Below are 17,201 nucleotides of genomic sequence, written 5' to 3'. Positions count from 1 at the left end.
CTCCTTCCTTCCTTCCCTCCTTCCTCCCTTCCTTCCTTCCTTCCTTCCTTCCTTCCTTCCTTCCTTCCTTCCTTCCTATCATATGTTTAAATAATAGATAATTTCTTCAGAAAAAAATGCTATGATACTGATGGTAGTGAACATCCTTATCTTACTCCCGATGTTAGCAGGAATGCTTCTAGTGAATCATCAGTAAGCATGCTGGGTTTCAGTCTGATACTCTGATCGAGTAGAAACGTATTGACTTTTTTTCTCTCACATATTTGCTGTAAACGAATGTGAAGGCCATCTGAAATTTGCCACCCTTTTCCCTCCCTCCCCAATTGGATACCTGATTTTTATACTTCGATGTCGAGGCTTTTACTTTTTTTTTTTTGTTTTTATTTAAATTCATGTTAGTTAACATACAGTGTAGTGGTAGTTTCAGGGTACACTACAGTGATTCTACACGTCCATATATCACCCGGTGCTCATCACAAGTGCCCTCCTTCATCCCCAGGCCCTATTTCCCCCATCCCCACCCACCTCCCCTCTGGTAACCACCTGTTCGTTCTCTAGAGTTGAAAGTCTGTTTCATAGTTTGCCTCTCTCCCCATTTGCTCATTTGTTTTTTTCCCTAAATTCCACATATGAGTGAAGTCAAGTGGCATTTGTCTTTCTCTGACTGACTGACTTTGCTTAGCATAATACCCTCTAGCTCCGTCCATGTCATTGCAAATGGCGGGATTTCATTCTTCTTTATGTCCGAGTAGTAGTCCATTGTGTATATATACCATATCTTCTTTTTTTTCCCCCCCAGACTTTGGGTTAAGTTTAGGGTTACAGCCAGGGTTAGGGTGACAGTATGTGCCAGAGAAGAGGTTTTTATTTTAAATTGAAGTTTAGGGACACCTGGGTGGCTCAGTCAGTTAATCATCTATCTACCTTCGGCTCAGGTCATGATCCCAGGATCCTGGGATCGAGCCCCACATCGGTCTTCCTGCTCAGTGGGGAGCCTGCTTCTCCCTCTGCCTACCGTTCCCCCTGCTTGTGTGCTCTCTCTCTCTGATAAATAAACAAATAAATAAATAGATAAATAAATAAATATCTTTAAAAAATAAAATAACATAAATTGAAGTTTAATCACTTGAAAGAAAGAAAAATTATCATTCTGTGTCTTTCTTAGAAAGTGCAAGTAATGCAAATTTTAAGATGACTGAATAGCACACTAAACATTCTTTAATTCAACATGATACTTACTATTAGTTCTTGGGAACTGAATGTTTACCCAGTATCTGTTTACAGACATACAAATGCCTTTGGGAGACACTAAAAACTATTTTTTTTTAAACTTCTCATTGGTAGAATTGGTATGTGTATTCGAATGCTCATAAAAAATCAATGTGTATTTGTATTTTTAAGGGGAAAGATGATTCCAGCTGAGTTAGAGAAAAACATATTACAAGCTAAAACAAAGGTATGTTCTATAGCTCCATACTTAACATGTAAATTCATTTTTGTTTTCTTTACCTATTTTCATTAGTGGAAAACAACTGGTAAGGTAATTGCAAAGAGAAATAAAATAATCCCTAAATGTGGGAAATTCCTTATAAAATTAAAGTGAAATAATTAAGTTAACATTGCAGTATTTCTCTCATAATTTTCTGTCAGATATCCCATGAAAAGTTATCAGGACATGGACTACATAAAGGAATTTGGTCATCTCCATTTTTCTGGTGTTATTTTACAAAAATAAATTTGGAGAGAAATGTAATAACTGAAACTCAGAGGCAGTGATATGAGTTCCTCTTATGGTTACACTACTTCCTCCAGTCCTGGAGGTACCTCAGAATATTTGAAATTATTAGGTACTTAGTGTTCGTGTCCAAGTCATCCAGCTTCCTGATGCCCAGGAGTGCAGTGGTGAAGTGACAGGACTATTTCCGTGCGCCTCCCAAGGCTGTGCTCACGTCTCAGCTTGTGTCATCCCCAGGGCCAGACTCCTTTCTGTGTCACAGCCACAGCCGGCACCACAGTGTTCGGGGCCTTCGACCCTCTCCACGCCATCGCCGATATTTGTGAGACACACAGACTCTGGATGCACGTGGACGTAAGTCACCTCCTTTCGTCTGACTCATAACTTCCCTTTTAAAAAATGTGTCCTATGAGCCGTCCTTAGAACCACTTCATTGGCATTGTAGGCCAGAGTAAAGTTTCTCTGGAAACTGATTTTTTTTAAAAGATTTTATTTATTTATTTATGTGACAGAGAGACAGCCAGAGAGAGAGGGAACACAGCAGGGGAGTGGGAGAGGAAGAAGCAGGCTCATAGCGGAGGAGCCCGATGTGGGACTCGATCCCGGAACGCCAGGATCACTCCCTGAGCCGAAGGCAGACGCTTAACAACTGCGCTACCCAGGCGCCCCTGGAAACTAATTTTTGTAATGAATAAAATAGACTTAATATCTTAGCCTGGAAAGAACTACAAATGTATCGATTGTTTTACAAAAACCTCTCTTCAACCAACAATTTAGAAAATCAGTTTGAAGAAATAGTTAAACCTGATTTTATTTATTTATTTTTATTTATTTGAGAGAGAGAGCACTCTTGTGTGAGCAGGGGCAGGGACGGAGGGAGAGGAAGAGAATCTCAAGCTGACTCAACGCTGAATGTGGAGCCCGATGTGGGGCTCAATCGCAGGACCCTGAGATCATGACCTGAGCCAAAATCAAGAGTTGGGTGCTTAACCAACTGAGCCACCCAGATGCCCCTTAAACATGATTTTAAATCAAAAGAAGATTTAACTTATTACTCTATTAACATTTTTAAATTAGTACCTATAAAGGAAATCACAGTTTTTGATGCTTTTAATTTAATACGATGACTTTGGGCAAAACTTTCTTCAGCTTTGGTAAGAGTTAGACAAATTTAAAGTTATACAATATGGTAGAGATGTTAATTTTTCTGTGGTATTGCCAAATTTGATGCCAACTTTTTTTTCTTTCTCTGGAAATTATACAGAAGTTGTTTGAATTAATTAGAAACCTAAAAACTTTACTGTGTCACGAATAGGCAATGAGAATTCGTAGGAGGAAATTTTAAAATGCATTGTTCTTACAAGTAGTATAATGATAGCCAAGTTTATAATTATCTAACATCGCAATTAAAGCTTCATCAACTTTTGAAATAAATTTAACATGGGAAAAAGTCGCCAATGCTATTTAAAAAGAAAGCATTAATAGAAGAACACACACCTTCTGTGCCGTAGGCAGCCTGGGGAGGTGGATTGCTGCTGTCCAGAAACCACGCCCATAAACTCAGTGGCATTGAGAGGTGAGACCTGCGCGGTTACTGGCGAGAGCAAAACAATCTGCCTCGGCTTCTCTTCTCTTGCATTAAACTCTGAGCACTAATTGGAGCTGTTTTACCACCCAGGGCGAACTCTGTGACCTGGAATCCACATAAACTCATGGGTGTCCCCCTTCAGTGCTCTGCCATCCTGATCCGGGAAAAAGTAAATGATTTCTATTTTTAAGTAGTGCTATGACGGATGTCTTGGTAAAGACTAGCTTCATTGTGAATGTTTAAAACCAAAATACTGATGGCCTCATTGAATTAGCACAGTACAGCACAATTTGCCCTCCTAAACTGGTTTTTCCCCCTTGATCTTTAAGTAGCAGCACTAGGTCATTGAGGTGTCACAGAACCAAATGACTGTAAGCACAGGTGATAACGAAGTGTGTGGGTAAGATCTGGGATGACGCAATGGGCAGTGAGAGGTCTATAGAAAACCTCATCATTCATGTCCCACTTCTTAAAAAACACCACGAACAAACAAAATGTCTCTTAGGGATCAGATTTGGCCCACTGGCCCATTTGTTACATTCAGAGTGGAGGGCCAAAAATGTCGCTCATTTTCAACGTAGACAACTGTGAGTGACTGCAATATATTTTTAGCGTAGAAAGCACAAATTTATGGGTTGTATGAAATTATTATCTGCTTCTACGTTTGTGTATTTTGTCTCCATCAATAGTAAATGCAGCACTACACAAGGAGATAAGCCCATGATCTCCTCCAAGGAGGGAGACAATGATAAAGTTCAACCTAGGAATTCTTATCTCCATGTCGTTATCATAAATGCAAATGCATTTTATGCAGTATCATTTATAGCTTTGTTTTTTCTCTTACTCATCAGCAATCCAAAGAGTTTGGATGTAAAAATAAAGTGTCTGTGTTCTTATTACAAACTGCCTTAACTGGCACTCCTCATTTACTCTTTTTTTACAAATTTAATGTATTTTTAAATAGTATTTATATTCCAGTGTGGTGAACATACAGTGAAATACTAGTTTCAGGTGTACAATATAGTGATGCAACACTTCCCTACAGCAGCCGGTGCTCACCACAAGTGCCCTCCTTAATCCCCATCACCTATTTCACCCATCCCCTCAACCCGCCTCCCCTCTGGTAACCGTCAGTTTGTTCTCTACAGTTAAGACCGTGTTTCTTGGTTTGCCTCCCTCTCTCAGCCATAAAAAAGAATGAAATCTTGTCATTTGCAACAACGTGGGTGGAGCTAGATGGTATCTTGCTTAAGCAAAATAAGTCAGAGAAAGATAAATACCGTATGATCTCACTCATATGTGGAATTTAAGAAACTCACTCTTGAGTACTCAATGCCCACTTTGTCTCTTCTGAAAGAGTCTTTATTCTCTCTTAGCCTAGGCCTTTCTCAGCAACGCAGGCTGGAACTTTTAGCTCTGCTTCAGACTGTTGAGTTGGCCACATGGCAGCCATATTCCTTCAATATCCCATCAATAAAAGGGCAGCTGCCTTGTATTTGAAGCCTGCAGGTTAATAGGCTACTCCTTCCTGTCCACCCCAGTGTGTCCAATACCCGGATATTATAGTTTGACTACATTTGTTTTCTCCAAGAAGCTTCTGAGTTTGTTCCCTCTTCCTGTTGCTAACAAGTCTGTCCTCAACGTTCAGATTTCTGATTCCTTTATGTTTAGGACTCAAAAATGAATGTTTTGCAGTCTTCCCTGATTTCTTTACCCATACTGACTATGCTGAAATAGTACATTTTTTTTCTGTTATCACATATCATGTGTTCCTCAAAGAAGTTAAGCTTTTGTTTTCCTGTTTTATACTTCTTTTTTGTCTTTTCCTAAAGACGGATGGTCAATGGAGGGAGAACAGAATCCGCAAACTACTAAAGCTTTCACTATTTTTAAGGTCATCTCTGGAAAATAAGCCTGCTGTGGTGTAGCCTTAAATTAAGAGGAACATTTGATTCTTATCTATTAAACCATCTGAAAGCCTAAGTTTGCACATTAGACCATTTTGACTCATGCCTTAATGAGCAGTTAAAGCCAAGTATATTCAGTATTTAATGAATGTATTTTCTGATGCTGAAAAGGCACGTATAGGCACTATGTAAGTATATATATTTTGCTATAACTGTACATAAAATACAATTAAGCTAATTTTAAATCTTTTTTTTAATTGTTTAAGGGAAAGGAAATGCCGTGTGTTTTTGAAAGAAAGTGCTAATCATGTCAGTCTCTTTCATCCAGAACGGCTTTTTCATAATGAAAAATTGAAACCCATTCAGTGACTTCTCATTGCTTTTAGGATGGGGATTTAAATCCCTGACATGGCCTACAGGGCCTGGGAGGTACAGCCCATACCCTTGTCGGCTCTCCCATTCATCTTGTGCTTCCTTTTGCTTTCTGCCCTGGATATCCCTTGACCTGCCCTTGCTTCCAAGGAGTCATGCAGCTCATCCCCTATGACCTTGGCAGGAGTCTGACTCCACTTTGTCTCCCACACCCTCCCCTAGCATCTTTCTAGTTTAGCTCCTACTGAAGTCGAAAATGACTTTTACCCAGAAGCCTTCCTAGACCTTCAGACTAAGTGAAATCCTGGATCCTTAGAGCAGAATATTCCAACACTGTGAAACTCCTTCATAGCATTTATCCTGGGTACAATTTCACATTCACATATGCCATATTTTGTTTAGTGTCCACCCCACCCAACCTCCAGCAGCCCAGGTCGTAAGTCAGGGGGCAGAGCTTTTCCACCCTTGCTCGCCACAAATCCACTGCCCCGGCACAGCGGGTGACAGATTGGGGCCAATAGACTAATGGGAGCTTAATCGTCACATGAGAAGAGTAGATAAAACCTATACTGACTCTACCGTTTTGAAGTATTTCAGATAGTCTCCAGCTCTTGTCCAACATAACATTAAAAGGGAGTTTGAAGTAAACTAAAAAGAAAATACTTACATGTATAAAGAGGACCCCTAACATATGGGTAGATATGTAAGGCGCTCTTTTCAAGGTCTCATTTCTTTTCCTTTTCCCCTAAACACTTCCGTTCTTACCACCACATTGTGCCCCTTTGCCTAGCTCCACAAATCTATCCTAAAAAAGAAAGCAGTGTGAGATTTTTCCTTTGAAGTTGGGTTTCCACAAACTCCAAGACAAACCGCCCTTCTGTCAGATCCCAGATTGATCACTGGTTACGTGAGCTTGAAAACTGCTTAACATATTAATCTGCTTCCTCAGTCTACAGAAACGATACAACAGGAGTACCTCCGCTGTGAGTTTTCTGTGACGCTCCGATGATGCCATTTGTGAAGCGGCCAGTTGCTAATAAACACATAATAAATAGATGGTTATTTGCTTCTCGTACAAAAGTTCTGCTTGGTGCAAATGTCAACGGCACTCGTCAGCGCGCGTGGATTTAGCCTTGGTTGTGCTCTCTCTGCACACACCCTTCGAGAAAAGCCTCTCTGTAACTGGGTGACGGGAAACATTTCTTTTCTCTAGTGATTACTTCTTAACCATCCAAAGCAAACGTTTCTCCATTCTTTCGACACCTTTTATGGGAGAAGCACAAAATTAAATGAACGGATTACTTTATTCTCTACCTACTGTGACTCTCAGAGCCCTTTGCTGCCTGGCACCCAAACGGCTGATTCATGGGATGGCTCAGTTCAAGTGAGCGAGGGCCTCAGTTCTCAGTAACTTCAATACGTCGTAGCAAGAGCAGCAAAACTTCAAGGACTTTGAGAAAAGTTAAAGAAAAATAGAGAAATCGTGTTAAGCCAATGACACCATCTGTTGTTCCAGATAAACTCAAAGAACAACTGGATATACTAAAATCCTAGAAAAATAACCTATTTTTTATATAAGATAAACAAAATTCTCTTTAAAAGTTCATGTACTGAGTCACATACAGAATTGCTGAATCACTAGATTGTACACCCAAAACTAATATACCGCTGTATGTTAACTATACCGGAATTAAAATACAAAACTTCATAAAATTTTAAAAAATAACATAAATGAAGGTAACCAAAAAAAAGTGCATGTAAAGTAGAAATGCTGAGTTAATTGAAATAAATAATGGTGGTTTCTTATTGAAATGTATATAACCTGCATGTAGATATATTATTCCTTCTTTAGGGTCTTCTGGAAGCATGTAACCAGATGCGAGCTGGATATCTTTTCCAGCCAGATAAACCCTACAATGTGGACTTTGACACTGGGGATAAAACTATTCAGTGTGGCCGACATGTTGATATCTTTAAGCTCTGGTTAATGTGGAAAGCAAAGGTAGGAATTTGCCGTCCCTTTTATTAGGTCCTCTTCATTTGGGTAAAGAGTATAGACTATTCCATTTTTTTAGAGTTCTATTTGGGTGTCTTTTCCAAAGTTTTAGTCTCATTATTTTCCTAAACATCTCTCAAGAAAACCGCAATATTTCTAATTACCGATGACAAGCCTGGCTTCTCAGGTCTAGATTCCAGCTGAGGTGGAAAAAAATTTGGCATGTTCCACCGCTACTATTTACTCTACCAAACTGTAGGAATAAAAATCTGTTAAGAATATAAACTTGTCTGCAACTTTTTAAAAAACTGTTTTTTTCCCTCCTACTCATTGGAATTGTTAATAGCCAAGTAGACTTGAAGTCAGTGTAGATTCTCAGACGTGCACCCTTATGTATCACATGGACGTGCAATCTACCTTGGGCTCAAGGGCAGCAGATGGTCTCCCCAAAGATATGACAACAGCAGGACAAGTTCTGTACCCTTCGCCTGCCCCTTATTTGTAAGTTTTAACTTAAATAATTGGTGTGCTTTGAGAAACTGTCTCTATGACTCCATTCCCAGTCCTCTATAGAAAGATGAGCATTGGGTTCTGTGCAGATGAAAGCGTTGACATGAACTAACACTATCTGTAATGTATTACCGACCCTGCTATATAATTTGAAGTCTTTTTCGTTGCTGTTGTTGTTAGAAATCTGTTACCACAAAACCAGAGACATCACTTTTCATGGAGTCACCCAGCAACAACCTGATACAGAGTCAACACTCTGTTACAAGAATATCACTTACTCAGGAAGACAGTCAGCCATCAGTTCATCTTGGAGTTTCACTGATAATTTTCGCTGTTCAAAGATAGGCACTCTCTAAGTTCTTTTCCTGAAGATTTTTAAATATCCAGGAAATTTTGTTAAACTTGCTTTAAAAAATATTCCAAGTTCAAATTTTTGCAAACACAAAGCTCAAAATTTTGTGTAGATCTCTCAGACACCAATAATCCAGATATCCCTCGGTCTCATTCTGTATAGATTTTATTTAGGTAGATACTCTCATGGACCTCCTGGATTCTGTAAGAGGTTGCTAGTTCTGCCAAAGCTTAGCTGTCAGCCACGGCATATGCCTTGACTTACCTTAAATGACTATATACACCTAGATACTACAGGTTCATCCTTGAACTCGCATGTGCTCAATCTGTATCAAAACATTGATAAAAGAAATCATATGTATAGGGGATTATGAAAAGGATCATACAGTTCATCTATTCTTTTATACAATAAAGGAGTGGCATGTAACCTTTTTAATGCAATCCACAATAAGAAATACATTTTATGTTGTGGCCCAGTAATACATACACACACACACATAATTAAAACAAAAGTTTCAGGAAAACACCTTCTAATATGAAATTCTCTATATGAAATTCTCTATGTTATACGCAACTAACGAATCATCGAACCTTGCATCAGAAACCAGGGATGTACTGTATGGTGACTAACATAATGTAATAAAAAAAACATTAAAAAAAAGACTAAAAAAATGAAATTCTCTAATATTTTCTATTCTACTCTTTCTCTTTGAAAGAAAAGCTGGTATGACCCGCTTAACTGGTTCTATTACCCGCTAATGGCCTATGACCTGAAGTTCGAAAGGTACAGATAAACACAATATGTTTGGCCTCGATTAAGCCAGACCATCAGAGAATTGGGTACTTGGGCCACCTTGTTTGGCCTTTTATAAAACAGATGTGACCAATGAATATTTAGTATCTATATTTACGTACTTCATCCTTCCTGTAAACATAAGGTTTTTGAATCAGAGGAAGATCAACTATTTATTTAGAGAATATCTCAGTGTCAGTTTCCCATACCCTGGTTCCCCCTCAAGGCAACATGGTGACGCCATGTCACATCACCCTATGTGTGCAAAGGAGATTTCTACCACAGGAGAGGGACCCTGCAATTGGGCAACCTTGTACATGAGCTGGCACATCCACTCTGAGAGAGAGGGAGGGAAGGAGAGAGAGCTCATGTTTACACCTGAATGCTAAAGAATCTTCTTTCGGTGGAGAAAAGGAAGTCTCTATCCCATTCCAACCCAGAAAGAAATCACTTCACTCCTGGGGAGGTAAGAAAGATGTTATTACTCTTTCAATGGGCATAGATGATTACATAAAAACTCAGTATACACTGGAATGGAAATGCTTTTCCAATTAAAAAAACACGTCTCACACTGGAAATCAAGTTCAGGAAATATCCGTGGCAGGTTTGAAAGGGAGGAGTTGACCTGCAAGTTTGAAAAATTCTGTTTTGTCCTCCTTTGCTCTAATTACACAATGAATACTTCACTGATGGTAGAAAGATGAGCCATTGTTAATGAAATTCATATTTCTTACAAATAAAATCAATTACATAAAATACTGTGATAGGTTATAAAAATAAGGAGAAAATCATATAATAATAGAAGATGCTACAAACATTGACTATATATGCAAAAGCAAATATAACCCGAAATCTTCCTTTTACATGGATTTTTCTACATGGGTTGGACTGGTTTTGGATTCATAAGAGGAATCTGTTTTGGCAATGAGAATGCTATAGGGAGTTTAATTGTCCAAAACCCCATCTGCTTCTCTTAAATTCATAATTACATTTGCCCCTGGGCTGTTTCCCAAAGTTTTCTCCCAGCCAGTGACTGAGCATGTCAGGGATTCTAAGGCATTCCCCTTCCCAAGAGGCCTAAGGCTCTTCTGACAGCTGACTTGGTGTGAGGCCTCCCCAGTGGCCTTTCTGAATTTTCCTCAGACTTCATGGTAGCCTGGGGAGTTCCACCCCACTTAGCCCTCCCTTTCCCCTTCACTTAGGGTCCGACTTCTTCACATACTTCTCGCAACCTAACCAGCTCTTACTGTTGTCTTCCACCCAGCTACTTCCACTACTAAAATCCTGTCACCTTTAATCTCATCGTGATGTCTGCTTTTTGGAGAACATGGGCTAACAGGGGCCAATAAAGCTTAAACTAGAAGTGCCGTTGTCTTTAATATTCAACCTTAGTAGATTTTTTTCACAGAGCTTAAAGATGCATTTGCAATATGGACACATTGCTTGATATTTTTAAATGCCAGGTCAATATGCATAAATGCCACCTAAAGTTCTGTGTGGAAAATTCCTGGAGAGTAGTAAACTCTATGGTAGTCACTTCAATGATCCTTGGCCTCATTTCTTCAGAATCAAAAGTAGGAACATTCTTCATCAATAAATTTCTATTAACTTTTCTGCAAGCTTTTCTCCTTCCCTTTTAAACTATTTATAGCTTCCCCTGAACCAGATTGCCCTCAAAGAAAAATTTCTGGCATAATATCAGATGATAACGTGGTTACCAAAGAAATCAGTCCACTGATATTGAATCATTCCTACCCGTAAGCATTTCAAATACTAACAATACCTTTTCCAAATGAATGTTCAAAATTGTGAGAGTTGTTGGTTCTAACCACATATTCATGTAATTAAATTTTTTACATATATTATATATGTGTATATATAAAATATATATATTCTAAATATCACACAAAATATACATGTATACTTCCTGTGGAGAAAGACATTGAAGGCATTGAAAAGGATAACGAGTGAAGGAAACAAATTCTGTTGAGAACACATTCTGGTTTGAGCATAAAGTGTGGTCTCCTAGGGCTCTTAGCATCCACGCTTGCTCAGTTGTGTTCACCTGTACTTGTGTTCAGGGTCACGGAGCTCCCACATATCACAGGGCCAGTGGAATTCTGTGCTCATTGAGCATTGCAAATGCTGTGTGGGGATAGGGTGGCAAGACACGGGTGTTGCCTGTATCTCCTTGGCTCACATGCATAATCCATTGTCTCATTAGGGACACTTTACTTACTTTACTTACAAACAGGAGTCCAAGGCAAAATTTTAAAGAATTTCAAGACAACGATGGCAGAGAATTAAGCACGAAACCCTTCTGCGTATAGAGCCTGTGTGACCACGCAGGTCGTATGCCCAGGAAGCCAGCTCTAATTACAGAGGATTACATGTTGAGAATTCACTAGTACCACTTCATATGGCTGTAAAGCCTAGAGTAACTGTGAGTGCGTACCCGCAACTTGGGTTATAGGTATATGGGCAGACACAGAGATCAGTTAGGAAGCAATTTCAGTAATGAGGGAGAGAGTGACTGGGCCAGCAGAGTGGCAGTGGACTGGTTAAGATATATGAGGTTTTAATTACATTTTGAAAGTAAACCTAATGAAATTTACCAAAATATTAGATGTGAACTAGGAGAAAAAGCAGAAGATCAAGGATAGGAGAGCCCTAACGTTTTGGGCTTTAGCAACTAGAGGATCAGACTGATACATTATTGACAGTGGAAAGACTGTGGGAGAAATAAGTTTGTGTAGAAAGATCAGGAGTTGAGTCTTGGACATGTCATTTTGAGATGTTCATTAGTCATCTCAGTGGAGATTTGAATAAGCAGTTGAATATATAAGTCTGAGATTCAGAGAGAAGGTCTTAGATGAAAACATTTGTGGGAGAGTCACTCCCTGTATAGTGTTGAGTACCACGAGATGAGCAGAAATCACCAAAAGGGAAAGAAGGTGGGTGGAGACACAGACTGGACAATGCTTCTGTGCCTCGGTTGCCCACCTTATAGGGTTCTTCTAAAAGTACATTAAACCAAGTGTATAAAGTACTGAACTACATGCCTGTGACGTAGCAGAAGCTCAACAGTTGTTAATTTTTAAATACGTTCTGCCGGCAAGTATGCCACGGGCTTTATTTGTAGTATTTCTCCCACTCCTCATAACATCACATGTCATTTTTAAGAATTTGCTTGACATACAAGACAGATGAAAATACATGTCAAAATATTTAGCAAACGTGTAGATTTAGGCACTGAAGTATGGAAGGCTGAGTAATTGGCCTTAAGTTCACAGACAGTAGGGATTCAGAGTGGGATGAGGATCTGGAAATAAAATGAAGTGATAATGGAGAATACCTACTAGTAGTAAGATAATGATCACATTATTTATCTAAATAAGTACATTTAAATAATTTTAATCAATTTCAGGAACTTTTTCAATGTAATTTAAAGGAACTTACTTTTGAATCGAATTTTTTTATTTTTTATTTTTTTATTATAGGGAACCCGTGGCTTTGAGGCACAGATCAACAGATATATGGAACTTGCAACATACTTCTATAAGATTTTGAAGAAAAAAGATAACTTTAAGCTTGTGTTTGATGCAGAGGTAAGGATGTCTTTTTTTTTTTTTTCAGTGGATTTATACTTTGCTGAGTATTCTTACCTGAATCTTACCTGAGGTAATTTAAAAAGTAAACTTAACAATTATCACAAATATTTTATCTTATCTAAATGCAAATCATTTAGATTTTAAAACCGGTTTCATTTAAATTTTATGTCTCATAAGTCAAGGGTCCAAGAGACTTTTATTTGATGAGTATATTCAATATTTTCATTTTTAAGGCAAAACTATTTGGTTATAATTGCTTTTTTGATTTCTCTGGCACAGAATAGGAGTAATTTAATGGTTTCTAGCTTTTTTCTTATATGTTATAATATGTAGCTGGGTTTCTGGACAGTAGATCATAGGAGAAAGTGGACTTCAAATTATGATAATCTTTGGTAGATCATTATTAAGCCACTAAGTAGATATTAATGAAAAATTGAGATTTTTGCCAGCATTATGTCCATTTTCCTCTTCAAGGCCCACTCAACCATCCAATGGCATGAAGCCATGCTAATAAGAACAACTGTTAGGAAAAAAATGTGCTTTGTCTGTTTTCGAAATTGTCTTCCTCTGACTACATTATTATCTTAATTTTTGTGACTCTCTTGCAATCTTAAGTAGAAACTAGAAGTAAAGAAATCTGTTTTTTAAATTTTTAAATTTTTTATATTTATTTATATTTTTATATATATTGTATATATTTATTTATTATTATTTATTTATTTTTTTAGAGAGAGAGAGAGGAGGGGAAGGGGCAGAGGAAGAGAGAGAATCTTAAGCAGGCTCCACACCCAGTGTGGAGCCCCACATTGGGCTGGATCTCACAACCCAGAGATCAAGACCTCAGATGAAATCAAAGAGTCAGACGCTTAACCAACTGAGTCACCCAGGCCCCCAAAAGTCTCTTTGTTTTTAATTATACATCCTCTATTTGTTTATTTTCCCCTCCAAAATGAACTTAAATTTAAGGAAAGTTCTCTTACATTTTTTATCTATGTGAAAGACATCCAGTCACTGAAACCAGAAAACTTGAATTCATCTTGAAAGGCTAGCAGAGGTTAATTATCTGTTAAAAATCTGTTGAAGATTCTGGAAACATAACCCTCCCATCTGTACCCACAGCCACTGCTTTAGCGAAGTACTCTCCATTTTCTCTGACTTACTATCATAGCCTACTATTCTAATATCTTTTTTTTAAAGATTTTATTTATTTATTAGACAGAGATAGAGACAGCCAGCGAGAGAGGGAACACAAGCAGAGGGAGTGGCAGAGGAAGAAGCAGGCTCATAGCAGAGGAGCCTGATGTGGGGCTCGATCCCACAACGCCGGGATCACGCCCTGAGCCGAAGGCAGACACTTAACCGCTGAGCCACCCAGGCGCCCCTCTAATATCTGATATTCTTCTCTCTTCACTTGTTCTCTCCTCTAATCCATTGTCTATATTTCAACCCAAATGACCTTTCTCAAATATGAAACTGGAACTAGCATTATTGCTTAAAATATTTTGAGGAATGGTCATGGAATGGGTGGCTGAAGATCTTTGAGGGAACTGATAGATCACAGCACATCAAGAATGACCTGCACAGATAGGGAAATCATCAAGAATTGTGGTAGGAGAGGTTTTCGAGAAAGACAGCAAGAGCCTGTGCCAGACTGGGCACTCTGTGAGGACAGCGACCATTTCTGTTGTCTCTGTGTCTAATGTCTGACATATATTCGGTCCTTAAATAACCATTTTAAAATTAATTAACAATGAAATTCATTAAAATACCTCTGAAATACCTAAGGAATTAGGCAAGGTTTTAAGGATACTTGTAAAATTTTTATGTTTGATTTAGCCTGAGTTCACCAATGTCTGCTTCTGGTATTTTCCACCAAGACTTAAACGTATCCCAAAAGGTTTTGAAAGAGATCAGGAACTCCAAAAGGTAAATGTACGTGTGTGTGTGTGTGTGTGTGTGTGTGTGTGTGTGTGTTATTTTTAATTTTAATATTGCCTTTTAAATAATGTGTCTGGTTAGTTTGATTGGCTTATACATGGTGGTCATGTGGTCCCAAGCCATTAATTTAATACTTCTCTAGAGATGAGCTCAGTCTCAACGTGTCAGTCATTTTGCAAATTAATCCAGTCATAATTTATATAATTGGAAAATATTTACTGAGTGCTTAATATGCAATATGCTGAGTTTCCTACTCTTTGCCTAATCCGTTCATCAACTAATGCATAGCAGGTGTTCCAATAAGAGTTAGAGGTATAAAATGAATTAGACAGAATCCCAGTCCTAAATTGGCTAAGAAAGATTAGTAGGGGAGAAGACAAGAATATAAATAATCACAATTCCTAACAGCAATAGAAGAGGTAGTTGGAGAAGTGTTACAAAATTTGAAATACTTATCAAAAGATCATCTGAGCAAGAATGTGAGATTTTATTAGAGGACAATGAACAATAATACTGAAAAAAAGTCCAAATGAATATCAAAGAAGGGGGATATTTCATCTTTACCTTAAGGATCTATGTTAAAATAAAGAGGATCACCACGGTTTTACGTAATTTATCACATAGACCTACTGTAAGTTCTTAACTAACCTTAAGCACGCATCACAAATACACATTTTACTTTGAGTTATGCCAACATCCTAACCACTTATGCTGGGTAATGTAAGGTACCCTAGCGTACGCCGAACACAGACTCTCTGATATCAGTGTTGAAGAGCTTCAACTTTTTCTATCATCAAAATTTCACTGGGCTTGTAAGTCCTAAGCAAAAATAAAGATTGTTTTGTTTTGCTTTTTGCTTCTCCTACTACCACTTGTTTAAATACTTTATGGTTTGGGGCAAGTTTTAAGTGAAACTTCTCATAGTTTATTCTAAATCTGTAAGTGTGGTCTGCCACGAGGGCAGCTACTACCAGCTGAGAGCAGTGAGGCACGTACTTACACAGACTTGTAAGCTGGCCACTGAGGGATATACAGCTCATTTACCAGACAGCTGCCCCTCTTAGGGCCATGTTCCTGGATGGCAGGCAAGGGGAAGACCATGAAACAGTTCCTTAAAATATTGCAGGCAGTAACGAATATCTATTATTTTATGATCTTCTTGATTAACTAAAATATTAAATAGGGAAGGACACTACATGAAATGTCCAACTACAAAGGAGATAAATACATATGTATTGACTTCTTTATATAAGACTTATGGGGAAGTTAAGCCATGGATAGCATCTGCAGCATTTTAAAAGTGAACTGTGCAGAAGCAGAAGCTTCGAGAAGAGGAGCAGGTTGAAGAGTTCTAGAATGCCCTCCTCTGGCTTTCCCAAGCGTCAGTGACACTTTGTCCTATAATAATAACCCAAGAATGTACTAATGTGATCCAGTCTCACCTGTGTGCTGTCGTTGGCAGAGCCATACAGGACCATTATACAGACGGAATTTGGTTCTGTGAAATTTACAAAGAAACTGTGTTTTGCTGCAAAACAGTGACCTTGTAGAAAAACTCAAGATGGAGTACAATAATTCAAATAATGAAAGTTGTAATACCAAAATATGCTATTTTTCCATTTCCTATTTCCTCTCACCTCTTTCTCAGATACTTCTATTTGAATTGCCATATAAATATAAGCAAAATGTCATACAACCTTCCTTAATGCATTCTAGCACATGTATATTATTTTATGCATTTGGTCATTGTGAATCATGAAGTAACGAGAGTATGAATATGCTGGGTGTATTTCTTTTTTCCTGTACGAAACCTCTTCTTAAAAATTATCCCTGATAGTTTTAAATTGCCTGCTATTTACTTCAAACTAATGATAGTTACATAGCCATCTCGAATGTGGGAGAGCGTATACTTGTAAAATTACCTTTTAATAATATTTACATTTACACACAGATTGCTCCGAAGATTAAAGCACAGATGGTGGAGGAAGGCACAGCCATGATAAGCTTCCAGCCATGTGGGGACAAAGTAAATTTTTTTCGAATGGTTTTTTCTAACCCTGCCACAAGACAAGCAGATGTTGATTATCTTATTGATGAAATTGAAAGGCTTGGAAAGGATTTATGAGACTTCAATATGAGCTTGAATACAAGTGTGAACAGCAACTTAAAAAAATCTGTTGCTGAAGGTAACAAGAGAGGAATGCTGTAAGTGGTATCCTCTCTTTTAGAACTTACGATTCTCTTTTATCCTTCGCTATCTAAGATGATGAAAGGGAAGCTGGTTCACTGAAGATAAATAAGTTCAAGTTCGTTCATGTATTTGTTGTTTTCATTAATTTGATCAAAATTATTGAAAATCTGTAAATTTCGGCTACTTTTCTTGGTATGTTCAGAGTACAC

The 17,201-nt window shown here is 38.1% G+C and overlaps 1 protein-coding gene across 1 annotated transcript in view; it reads left to right on the top strand.

Moving 5' to 3' along the window:
• The window catches only part of LOC113253470 (glutamate decarboxylase 1-like), a 44,247-nt gene extending 27,321 nt beyond the window's left edge, over nucleotides 1-16,926 (top strand). Inside the window, exons 9-16 of the mRNA XM_048218578.1 lie at nucleotides 1,402-1,456; nucleotides 1,973-2,089; nucleotides 3,247-3,311; nucleotides 3,414-3,492; nucleotides 7,455-7,604; nucleotides 12,753-12,860; nucleotides 14,700-14,789; nucleotides 16,753-16,926. Coding sequence (XP_048074535.1) covers nucleotides 1,402-1,456; nucleotides 1,973-2,089; nucleotides 3,247-3,311; nucleotides 3,414-3,492; nucleotides 7,455-7,604; nucleotides 12,753-12,860; nucleotides 14,700-14,789; nucleotides 16,753-16,926 — 838 coding nt within the window. The remainder of the gene's footprint in view (nucleotides 1-1,401; nucleotides 1,457-1,972; nucleotides 2,090-3,246; nucleotides 3,312-3,413; nucleotides 3,493-7,454; nucleotides 7,605-12,752; nucleotides 12,861-14,699; nucleotides 14,790-16,752) is intronic.
• The last annotated feature ends 275 nt before the right edge of the window (nucleotides 16,927-17,201 follow it).

Source organism: Ursus arctos, unplaced genomic scaffold (genome assembly GCF_023065955.2).
Source record: "Ursus arctos isolate Adak ecotype North America unplaced genomic scaffold, UrsArc2.0 scaffold_17, whole genome shotgun sequence".
Classification (NCBI taxonomy): Eukaryota; Metazoa; Chordata; class Mammalia; order Carnivora; family Ursidae; genus Ursus; species Ursus arctos.
This window is presented reverse-complemented; position numbering and strand designations above follow the sequence as displayed.